Source organism: Centruroides sculpturatus, unplaced genomic scaffold, assembly GCF_000671375.1.
Source record: "Centruroides sculpturatus isolate CEXI.00-Female unplaced genomic scaffold, Cexi_2.0 scaffold595, whole genome shotgun sequence".
Lineage (NCBI taxonomy): Eukaryota > Metazoa > Arthropoda > Arachnida > Scorpiones > Buthidae > Centruroides > Centruroides sculpturatus.
The window spans coordinates 298,011-310,480 of NW_019384912.1; the positions used below are offsets into that span (position 1 = coordinate 298,011).

At 26.7% G+C, this 12,470-nt stretch overlaps 1 protein-coding gene across 1 annotated transcript in view; it reads right to left on the reverse strand.

Moving 5' to 3' along the window:
* The window catches only part of LOC111631666 (mitogen-activated protein kinase kinase kinase 5-like), a 109,046-nt gene that overhangs the window by 57,684 nt on the left and 38,892 nt on the right, over positions 1 to 12,470 (reverse strand). Inside the window, exons 8-12 of the mRNA XM_023375964.1 lie at positions 11,973 to 12,048; positions 7,731 to 7,823; positions 7,171 to 7,277; positions 5,883 to 6,053; positions 5,525 to 5,800 (exon numbers count right to left, since the gene is read on the reverse strand). Of these exons, the coding sequence (XP_023231732.1) occupies positions 5,525 to 5,800; positions 5,883 to 6,053; positions 7,171 to 7,277; positions 7,731 to 7,823; positions 11,973 to 12,048 (723 nt within the window). The remainder of the gene's footprint in view (positions 1 to 5,524; positions 5,801 to 5,882; positions 6,054 to 7,170; positions 7,278 to 7,730; positions 7,824 to 11,972; positions 12,049 to 12,470) is intronic.

Genomic DNA, 12,470 nt, shown 5'->3' on the forward strand with positions numbered 1-12,470 from the left:
TATAATTGTTAATTTTCTCCTCATTATTATTTTATTGTTTGAAGAGCATGACAAGTAAAAATTAACTAAAGAGATTCTTTCAATTGAATAATTAACAACAAATCTGATTAATTGATTTTGTTCAGACTATATTATACTACTAACTTGTAAGAGTAAAAAGAATACTCTGAAATTCAGAATTAAGTTTTCTATATCACAATTATGCATTTTACAAAATTAAAGAGATTACAAATAAAAATACATAAAAATTACTGAATGGTCATAATTGTTTAACCACAACTGGAATGAGACCTAATAATATCACAATGAATTTAAAGATTTAGTCTCTAAAATATGCAAAACACATTTTATAGAGGAAAAAAATCCAATTTCAGTGATAGAGATTAAAAAAAACAGTATATAATATGAAAGTATCATATCTTACCACAATAATTTGGAGTAATATTACAACAGTACTAATTTTTCCAAAGTATACTAAGAATAGTTACTACTACATATTCCATTCTGATAACAGAGCTTTACTACTAAGAGTATACAGCCAATACAATTATGATATCTAATTATTCAGTAAAGTTTCTTGATACTTACCAACTGGAATAGGAATATTTTTTTAATAAAATAAACTAGAAATCAGTCATTTCTATAGTGTATTTTTACATGCAAGAAATAGTGCTATTTTTTTCCTATCGTTCAAATTTAAAAAATTTGTTTTGAAAAATTGCTTTCTAAATATTCTCAAGAAGATAGCTTTCAAATTTTATACTCATCCATTCATTANTTTTCTATATCACAATTATGCATTTTACAAAATTAAAGAGATTACAAATAAAAATACATAAAAATTACTGAATGGTCATAATTGTTTAACCACAACTGGAATGAGACCTAATAATATCACAATGAATTTAAAGATTTAGTCTCTAAAATATGCAAAACACATTTTATAGAGGAAAAAAATCCAATTTCAGTGATAGAGATTAAAAAAACAGTATACCCATACGTGTGAAAACAGAACACAAAAAAGAAGCTTTTTATTTGAAGAAAACCTGCTGAAATTCAACATGTTTTCTACTTTCACATATTCATAATTCTTTTCATTATATTAATGAATTACAATAGATAAACACAAACGTTTTGTGAACTAATATATTATAATAACATAATTTTGTTAAATACTTACTGGAAATCTAATTATGTCTGAAACATCATCAAGTGTTGCATCTTGAAAATAATCTACCCAAAAATTGAAAACCTGAAAAATATTTATTTAATGTTTACTTTCAGAAAATCAAACAAAATTTGAAAGTTAACTTAATTCATAAACAAAACCACTACTGTTTTGAGATTATCAAATAACTTATTTAAAATTAAATTTTTTGGACCTAAATTTTGACCATTTACAGTAATATTTTTGTTTATTTATTGTGCTTACTTTCATTTTGTTTTACAAAATAAAATCATTACAAGTATATTTATAACTTGAATAACTATGATATTTTAAAATATAATTTTAAATTATTCAATTGAAAAATTATTATATATGAAATAATGACTAAAAAAAAAGCATATTAAAAAATTTATCATTTTAAGTTTCTTTTAAGGTTTTATTTCTTATGTGAATAATTCAATTTATTTCTTCCACTGCTGAAAATATTTTAAAATATTTTCATATATTTAAAAATGATGTGTTTGTTTAACTTTTCTGTCTTTCACAAAAACACAATAATAATTTTTGCATATTTGTTACAAATAACTTCATAACATATTTTTCAAATTTATGCAACACAAATTAGAGGAAGAACAAACTTTTTAAACAAAAAATGTGAAGTTATAACAGAACACTTTATTAAAACCTTCTCAGATAATTATATAATTATAATTACTATTTTTTAAATAGAATTACAATAAAATAATTTTTAATTGTATGGATTAAACAGCAATTAAAGAGCAAAAGAGAAAATGTTAATTATCTTATAATCATAATTTCTAACTGCTATTTATTTTGCAATTACAGCAAAAAGTTTAGTACTTTAAGTGCTAAAATTAAGTACTTTAACAAAATTGTGATAGTTGAAAGTCTAAGATTGATAGCAAGCTATATTTTTATTACACACTAAGGATATGTTTGTAAAGTCAAACTAGTGAAATGAATTACTAACAAGTCAGTCATAAAATATTAATTCAGCTCAAATACACATGGCTCTAAACTGATGACATTTCAAATGAAACTCTAATGAAATTCACAAAGGAATATGTTAGTTTACATCATGAAGAAAATGGCATCTGGCAATACTGACATTTCNTATTCCAATTTCACAAAACAAAGCTTAGTCAAATTACAAAATAAAAAAAATATTAAACAATACATTTCATTTTTGTTTCAATGACAAAAGTATTAGACAGATTATTTTTCAAGCACTTTAAGTTCAATAATCAAAAATGTTCAAGAAATAACTCCAAAGTACTGTAATATAATTTATAAGTAATTTCTTTCTTTCTTTCATCATCATAACACTGTAAAGTAGTTAATATTTACATTTTATACTTTTCATTTTTTCATTATTCTTGAAAAAAAATGTATTTGTTTCAAACTTTTGTACCTATTGTTCAGGCTATCTGCAATCTGGCACATAGCACCCACCCTGTATCTAGTTTATACACAGTTAATCTGCATACTATATATACATTTGTCATCTGTAAATATGTTTGTACTATCTGTCGTTGTCACATAGCACTACAACCCATATAATTTCTGTACTATTGTTAATCTGAATAACGTACATATGTTTGTCATCTGTTCTTATGTTTGTGCTATCTGCGATTTGTCAATCAGCACTCAACATGTAACTATTTTGTACCAATATTAATCTGCATACTGTATATATGTTATTACTTGTACATATGTTAGTACTATTTGCAATTTGTAACATAGCACTCCCAACATGTATTCCTCTAACATTCTTGTTATTGTATTTTCTACTGAACATTTCCTTATAAAGCACTGTCATGGGACATCCATGGATCCCAACCCTTTCTTTATCACCTTTCCTTTCTCACCCACACCACTTCTTCCCCACTCCCATCTTCCTCCTTTTCCATAACACAGGTTGTACCAAAGAGTGATACCTGTCTTACTACTACTACTTATTTAATTTTCTTTCAATTTATCAATGTTCATAAAATTTTAATTTCTCAAGTAATTAAAATTTAAGTCTTTATTTTATTTAAAAAATGACTTATTCAATTGGCAATTATAACAAACTGTAGAGGAAGTTGTATAAATTTAAGATAACAAATGTAAACAGGACAATTTAGTATGTAAGATGTCTACTAGGACTTATTTTATTAACAGAACTTATTATACCAGTGACCTGGTTCTGCAAATTTAAGAAAAGTAATCAGAAAAAATAGTCTTTTTTTTCCCCTGTGACAATTTCACAGGTGAAAAATAAAGACTATTTTTTCTGATTACTTTTAGACATCTTACATACTAAACTGTATAATAAAGACACACAGGCATATGAATTAGTAATCAGGACAGTTTACTTACATTCTCATAAAATGATGTCTTACATATTGTTAATGTAGATATAGATTTAAATTATTTGAAAAAAGTCAAAATGGATGCAAATTATATTAATTAAGTTTCTAGAAAAGAATTCAGTTAATAAAAATCTTATTGGATTACATTTACAAACTCCAGAATTTATTCCACATGTCAGAATCAATTTTACTGTTTATATGTATAATTCAACAATAATAATCATAAAAGATTACAAATATACTTGTACTGTTAAAAGTTCAAAAAAAAAAAAAACTGTGAACACATTTGTATATTATTGTTCAATTATAAAAAAGTTATACTTTAACATAGGCCTATAAATGATAATAAGTTAGATATTAAGCTATTTCAAATTTATAATTTAACATTTACTGGCAACACTCATATAATACAAACTTCTACAACATGGTTTCATGCTAATACTATTTCTAAACTGGCACTCAGTGTTTCTGAATTTACATGCAAGAACAATTTTGCTGTTATTTTAGAATGGAAATATCAAAACATTACATCAATGTGTTTTGTGAATCCACACTGTTTGACTGCTGATTTATTAGCCATTATATATATAATGGCTAGCAAATCACTGTAGATTTATATATATATATAAACCAGAATCTAACATGTAAATGTCTCAAACAAAATAAAGTAATAATGCTGAAATTTTCTTTATATATATATATAGAAAATTTCAGCACTACTACTATATTTTGTTTGAGACATTTACATGTTAGATTCTGGGTTCTGAATGTCTGGAACCATAAAATGTTGGAACCATGAAATGTGATTTCATGGTTTCAAACAGTTTGGGACTTTTAAAAATTATTTTCAGAAAGTTGTTTTTATTATATGTAGAATTACATACTAAACTTTGTTCTTATGAATCATACTGGAATAATTTTTTTTTATAAACTACATTCTAGTCATAAATTATGCTTAATGAAAGTCAAAAAGCACACTCAAAAGAGAATTTTTTTTATAATCAAAAGATACAAATTCTGGATTGTCTTGAAAAAAGGTGGAAAGTATATATTATGTGTTGCCAAAAATTTAATTTAAATGAAATAACAATCTAGATCGTGAAGATTGGACAGACAATTAGAACTGCTATTATTTCTCTAAATTTGACAAAAGAGGATAACATTTCAAAAAGGTAACTTTTGTTAGCTATTAGAATGCAATCCCTGTATAATACAGGTATTTAGTCCCATATAACACAGTTTTGGACTACATGAGATTTTACAGGAAGCTAAACTCCCATGTTATATGGTACTGCCTCTATTTGGATCATTGAATGAATTAAGATGCACCAATATAAAGTGCTTGGAGTGTCTTCGGTATAATTTATTTTAAAATAATTTCATTCACATTTTTATTTTAATTCAAGCCAACATAAAATTTCACCCATTAAATAGTGTCAGAGTTTTGAAATAAAAGCAGATTTTCTTTTTTGGTTCTTTTTAAAGCTCTGTTTTAGTCTCAGTTTTTTTTTATAAAATTCAAAGCCATGACTCAACCAAAACTGACTCATTCTTACTGAAAATTTATAACCAATGTAAGTAGGCTGCTATGTAAGAAGTGACTGAACTGATCAGAAACAAAGTAAACAATGTTTCAATTTCACTTTTAAAACACATGATCCTTGCACTTTAGCAAATCTATTTCCCCAAATAATGCCTAGGCTTAGCTGAGATATTACTCCATGTTTTGTAGTTATTGCCATATTATTAATTTTCTATTGCAAATTTCCCCAAAATTGTTTTAGTTTCTCCTCAACCTCATTCATCTAACAACACATCTTCACTCCTGTATTTATCCAGAATCACAAAATGTGTTAATTTTGCTATAAAGTAAGTACTGTACATCTTTATAAATTTTCTTATAATAGAAGAGAGAAAATTACATTTTCTGAAAAAAAAAATTTCTTGATAAATAAATAAAATTTGTTAGTAATAAACATTTTACCAATTTGGTGGTTTCAATTTAAACATGCACTCTGCAGCTTGAATTGCTTTCACGTACTCTTCAGCTAATACACTGATTTCAAAAAATGTAGCTACATCCCAGTAATCTTGTAAAGATGATAAGCTACCTTTACGACCGATCAAATGATTCAACATCATTCCAATCTGTTGCAGTTCTATAGAATTAGAGAGATCGTTTCCAGCAACAACCAATAATGTAGCTAAATTTACTCCTGCATATTCATTTGGTTTGACTTCAAATCCTTTACGGTACCTGAATAAAATTGAAAAATATACATAATAAATAGAATATGACAATTAAAATTAAGGTATATATAGCAAAATATTTAACTCACCAATATATTGCATTTTCCAAGCTTTCTTTATCCGAATAATCTGAATCTACAAATTTATCTTTATAAATACGACCGCAAAGGCATAAAATATCAGGAAGATGATTTTCTTTTTTGGTCAACACTTTAGAAATAACATCTAAAGCTTTTTCTTGATCACCTTCTTTTTTCCTCCTGCAATTATCAAAAGAAAATTTTTACCATAAAACTTAATTAAAAGAAAGCAAATATTAAAAATACTTGTATTAACTGGTTTTGACTTTTTAGTATTTTTTATACTGCTTCTGTCAACATCTCTGTATTAATATTACACAAATTTGCAAGATTGAAACAATATAAAAAACCAGTAATTTTAGGCTAAGATTTACTCAAACATTCTCATTTCACATACAATAAGAATTAGCATTTAGTGAGTAATTAATTGTAGAAAATATTTCTGTTTCTTTACACAAAATAAAAAATGCTTATTGATTAAATGATAACTACAGTTTAAAATCCCAACTTTATAACTGTGCTTGATCAAGATGACGCTTGTTACTTAAAGTATACTGTTATAAACTTATCAGAGTTTATAAACAAAAAAATCAAACAACTGCTTAATTAAGGAAGCTGACAGTTTTAATTAAAAAAAATAAATGTTTTAAATCATCTAACCAAACTCAATTGTTATATGCTGAGAATTATCAGATGATTGACAAAACATTTCTTTTACTAAAGATATTGTCTATGTGAAGTAAATAATAAAATAATTTAAACATAAGAAATCATCCAGTCTAATTAAATCAAATTTAGATTTATGGAGCTACATTTGGGTTATTAATTTAATTAACTAATTATATAATTTGTCTAAAGTAATATAATTAGACTGCCATCTTTTATCCATATTTTAATAATTAGAAATTAAATTTAAATTATTTAAATAATTGAGAATAATCTGAAAGAAATGATCAACCAAGGCTCATACCCCTATCTTCTGCTTACTGCGCAGATGTAATGTCAGTTACATCACCCAGATCTTCATCTATTTCCAGATTTATATTAATTATTAAAGCCACATAACCATAGATAATTAACCTGTATTAACAATTATTTATTTGGTTTGATTTATATATTTATTAACATGGCAGTTGTATGAACAAAAATACTCATAGCTGTATTTTCAAGTTTATAGTTTCCAAATTCAACCCTGAATTTTGTTGTCATCAAATTTTCAAAGAAATTCAAACATTTACATAATCCATTAAATAATTATTATTAGTAAAAATTTTGAAAGAAATATTGGTTTTCTTACCTGTTAAGAGCAAATGCATAATGAAATTGTATATGCAATGTGAAAGTAAACTTTATATTTGGAATTGTTTGCAGTTCATCAACGAGGGTAACCATTGCATCATAGTCCTAAAAATAATTTCAGATTTTAAATGATTTTTACAGTATCATAAACTCACTATAATTTATTTCATTCTTCATATTTTCAGAACATCTCATCCGAAGATTTTCAGATTATTATTATCTGAACATGTTCTGAACTCTAAAAATGGGCTTCCGTCACAAAAAGTACTAATACCGTAATATGTAATATAGTTTAAACTTCATTAAAACATTACTTTTAGTTCTTTGTTTGCACAAGTACTATAGTTCCATACATATTTGTTTCTAATCTTAGTTTCTCTGTAATTAATAAACATCTCCAGTTTAACAGCAATATTGTTAAAGGATAACAGAAATACATAACTATAAAAACAACAGAATATGCAAATTTTGAATCTCTCAAATTTTTACTTTTTATTGAAATACATATTTTTAAATATAAATTGTGTTTACATTAACTTAAAAAAAGAAAAATTTTACCTGTATATCTCTGTATAAAAGCAACATATTTGTTACAACTTCTCCAGAGATAATATTGGGGTCATCAAGTCGTTTTCTCATTTTCTGTAATTCCTGCAGATATATATGTTTTTATTAAGTTTACGCAATACAATATTTAAATACAGTAAAACTTCTCTAACTCAAATGTATATAACTTGAATATTTATTTAACTCATACAAAACGAAGCACTCAGTAGGTTGGAATGGAACAACAGAGGAATTTAATGTCTCCAATGTGAATTTTCTTAACTCAAATTCTGTGAAAGTAAAAGTTTTCATGGTCCCCTGACTATGAGAATATGGAAATTCAGGAGAGGGTCATTCTGAAAATTAACAAAGTTGAGAAGAAGAAGAAAAAAAATTAAGAGAAAATAATATTTTTTCTTATTCAACGAATTTTACAAAAACAGATGAAACTTTCGATTTTGAAAGGAAGTTGATTTCCTTTCCTAGGCCAACTCATGATGAGTCACATGAGTTTTTGCACATGTTACTAGAGAGCAAATAAAAGGGACATTTTCCCACCACTCGAGGTAGTCTATCAAAGGAAGGTATTGCCACACAAAGAAGTCCGACATACAATAAAGGCAGTCCGTCGAAACGAGGTATTTCCACATGAAGAGAGTTAGCCATAAGACAAAGGCAGTCCGTCGAAACGAGGTTTGCCATACGAAGAAAGATATCATCAGAAGAAAAATATCGTCATACAAGGCTGTTATACAAATCCGAAAGGAAGTCATAAAAACATAGTACTACATTCAAAGTATACAAGATTGATAAAAAAGAAGATTTAAAAGAACTGTCCATAGAAAATATAAGAAATAACCAAGAAAGGAAGAAGACCCTCATATAGATACAGAGAATATATGAAAGACCTGTGAAAGGTAATATAAGTTAGATTGATGTGAACACTCTCTCATGCATTAGGTTTAGAAATAATCTTAGGTTAAGATTTAGGATTAGGTTAGATTCATTCTTTTGTATATTTTTATATTTTGATTCATTAAATGTTTTGATTTGTTATATGAAAATGGTTTGGTTAATATTGTCTATTCATACTCATTCGTCTTTAAATTTCCTTCGCTCCTCTTACTCACAAGTTAGGGATAACGCATGTTAATCCACGTAATATAAAACTGATTAACTGGTGTCGGGAATCCTGACAAAAGGGAAAGGATGATTACGCGATCATCTAATTCTGCTTTAAATTAACATTCGAACAGTAAGTCCCTCTGCACTTGATTTCCTTGAATTAGGAAAACCATCTTTATAAGACAAACAGAGGGCTATTCAAGAGAATAGTTGCCGATTAAGTGGTACACGAGTCTTAACTACTCCATATCCATGGCTAGCCCCTCACACTGACCCTGATTTATGTTACTTTCAAATTTTAATATTTATTTATCCAAAGTGATTCTAATTAATGGATTTCCATGAAATTTTCAGACAGTTAATTGTCTCTCCTCCTGTCCAACATTCATTTGCAAACAATGTGGATAAGATAAAGCAAGAGGTCCTCTCACTTTATCTCAACAAGATGTACCTGCAATACCTGTGCCTTAGTTATATTGAATATTTTGCTGAAAGGCATTATGTAGGCAGGCTGTTTAAAACAAAAATCTATCAAACATTCTTTATATAATGCAAGAGCAGTAAAAATAAAAATATATTCAGAATCAGTATTTTTCATTCCCTAACTTAAATCATCCATAACTCAAAGTTTTTCTGGTCCTTTGGAGCTTTGAATAAGATAAGTTTTACTGTATGTACCAGTATATTCTTACAGATATATGAAATAAAAATACATACAAAGAGGATAATCATTGGTTGATAAGTTCAAGTACATACTAATCACCTCAATGTCAGTGTAAGAAACAGTGTATTATTAATAATTGAGGTAATTGTTCCCACCCATTCTGGCACCTTAATCTTTCATACCATGGTGTGAGTGGATAGCCGGGGATATGGAGTAGTTAAGACTCTTATACCACTTATTCGGCAGCTATTTGTTGAGAATAGTCCTCGGTTTGTCCAAAAGAATGGCTTTTCTATTTAAAGAAATCAAGGGTGGAGGGCTTTAACTAATATGTTAAAAAGAAAGATCTAGGTGGGATGTTCTAGATCACGTCAGGATCCTTGATACCAGTTAATCACTTTGATTAACGAATGCGTGTTAATCTGCGTTGAACAAAAGTGGAGAGACTAAGAGGTTTTTCTTTATCAGATATGGAGAGACAAAAGGAGACATATTTAAAAACAAAGTATCAAAAATTTAATGAACAAGATATGAGATATACAAATTCTAATCCTCAACTTATAATTATGGAATGTCACAGAGGGAGAGATTACAATTTCAATTAAACCATACTACCTCAAAATATGTTTATCTTCTTCTGTATTTTAGGTTCTGGACGAATGTTCTTGTCTTTGGTTAGTTCTTTGGCGGCACTTCAATAGACATCTTCTTTAACTTAGAAGGAACTTTATAACAAACTTTATAACAAACTTTGTATGAACTACGGGATTCGAATATGGGCATTGACCATAGGGAACTTATATAAAATACGTCCTTCTCCTATGGAATTTCGTGGCGTACTCCCTGAATAATACTAAAGAATCCCCTTTTTTTGATGATTTTCTCCAATAAGAGAATTGTATTATTCTCACGTGTCTAGGATGAGTGGGGGTTTACAGAGGGGTAACTGGACTGTATATGACTCAACATTTGTAAAGATAAGGGAAAACAAAAAGGATATCAAACTTTCATTGAGAAGGAAGTCAGTTTTACCAGTTTCCTTTGTTTTAACTTAAAAATTTTCCATTTAAAATCAGAAATATTACTTCTAAAAATTTATGTATTTGACACTGATTTCCAATTAATTAGGGGGGTGTGTGTCCAGAATCTCACAATGATGTGAAAAATTAGTCCATCTCCCCATACTTATTCACTCATATTTCCTATCCTGTACTAATTAATCCATTATGTTATGTCTGAAAATGGTCCATTAACTGGATCAAAATGTTTGTGTTTTTCCAAACTGTTATCAACTGTTAAAGTTATATTGTTTGCTTTATTAACTTTCATATATATTATTTTTACATATTTTGACATCACACATTATTTCTTTCTTCTTAATTTTACTTTAATTAAATTAATTATAACATTACATATATAAAATACTTTCTTACTGGAACTAAAATTAATATAAAAAAAACAAAACCTTTAAACATTCCAGCAAATCATTTTTAATATCTTAAAAACGTTTTCAAATGCTTTAAGCGATCATCCTCAGTTATCATTCTGAATTGAACGAAGAATTCGAAATTACATAAAATAAAATTCAAAAAGCGGTTACACAAATTTAAATTAACATGTAACAAGCTTAAATAATCGCAAAGACTATACAAATTAATTAAGACGAAATAAAGAAATAAAATAAAATATATACATCCAGTAAAAATTATCACAATTATTTAAGCTTGTTACATGTTAATGTAAATTTGTGTAACCACTTTTTGAATTTTATTTTATGTAATTTCAAATTCTGTGTCAATTCAGAATGATAACTGAGGATAATCGCTTAAAGCATTCAAAAACGTTTTTAAGATATTAAAAACGATTTGCTGGAATGTTTAAAGATTTTGTTGCTTTTTATAATATTACAATTAATAAACAAACAATTTGACACCTAAACACTAATTCCAGCAATAAAATAAACAAACAAACTTTAATGCTTGAACATTTCTGGCTGTCTTTCAGAGGTCCTCATCAGGAATGTAAAGAAAAAAAAAAAAAACAGTTCTATCTTTTGAAAATTTTGAACCATAAAATATAGCTATGTTCCAATTTTTAAATATTTAAACGATGTTCGATACAAAAAATCATTACATTTGCAACATATAAATTAATTATTTTAAATAAAGCTATAAATAAATTCATTATTTATATTATATGGCATTGTAAAAGATTACAATTAATGTAATCTCATTTATTTTTATATTATGTTGGGTCATCAGTTAACCTTTACTGAATTAAGAAATCATAAAATTACATGCATCATCATAGAAAATAAAAAAAATTTTTTTTTTTTCCTGTGATATTATATGCAAGCCCAAAAATTTTTTAAAAGATATTACAAGTAAACACTCACAGTTTTACAATTAACAAACTTAAATTTTAGAAAAGTTAAAAAGTAAAAAAAAAAAATCAATCATATTTACCTGAGCTAATTCTTCTCCAGTGAAATTTTTCTTTATAGATCTTAAATCAGAAATAAACTTTTCTTTCATGTGAGCTCTAAAATAAATGATAAAGTAAAAATTTATTATAGATGTTATATATATATACTTTTTAATAAAGTATAATCCCAACAAGGGAAACCTTCCAACCCATAAATGAAATTAATGACATTTTCAAGATTTACTAAATGTATTTTCTTCTAAGAAAACTAAAAATACGATTCATTTTTTGTTCCTCTCAGAAACAAATAAATGCAGCAGCCTCTGAATTATCATTAATTTCATGTATAAATTGGAAGGTTTCTCTTATAACTATATAAAATAAAACAAACTGTAACATTAATATTCTTATATATATTTATGTTTTTAACACAAGTAATGAATTATACTTTCAAATTGATGAAATGGTCTGATATATGATAAGGTACAGCTAGATAAGATATAAATTTCAATATGATGTAACTTAATGTAAACATAGAT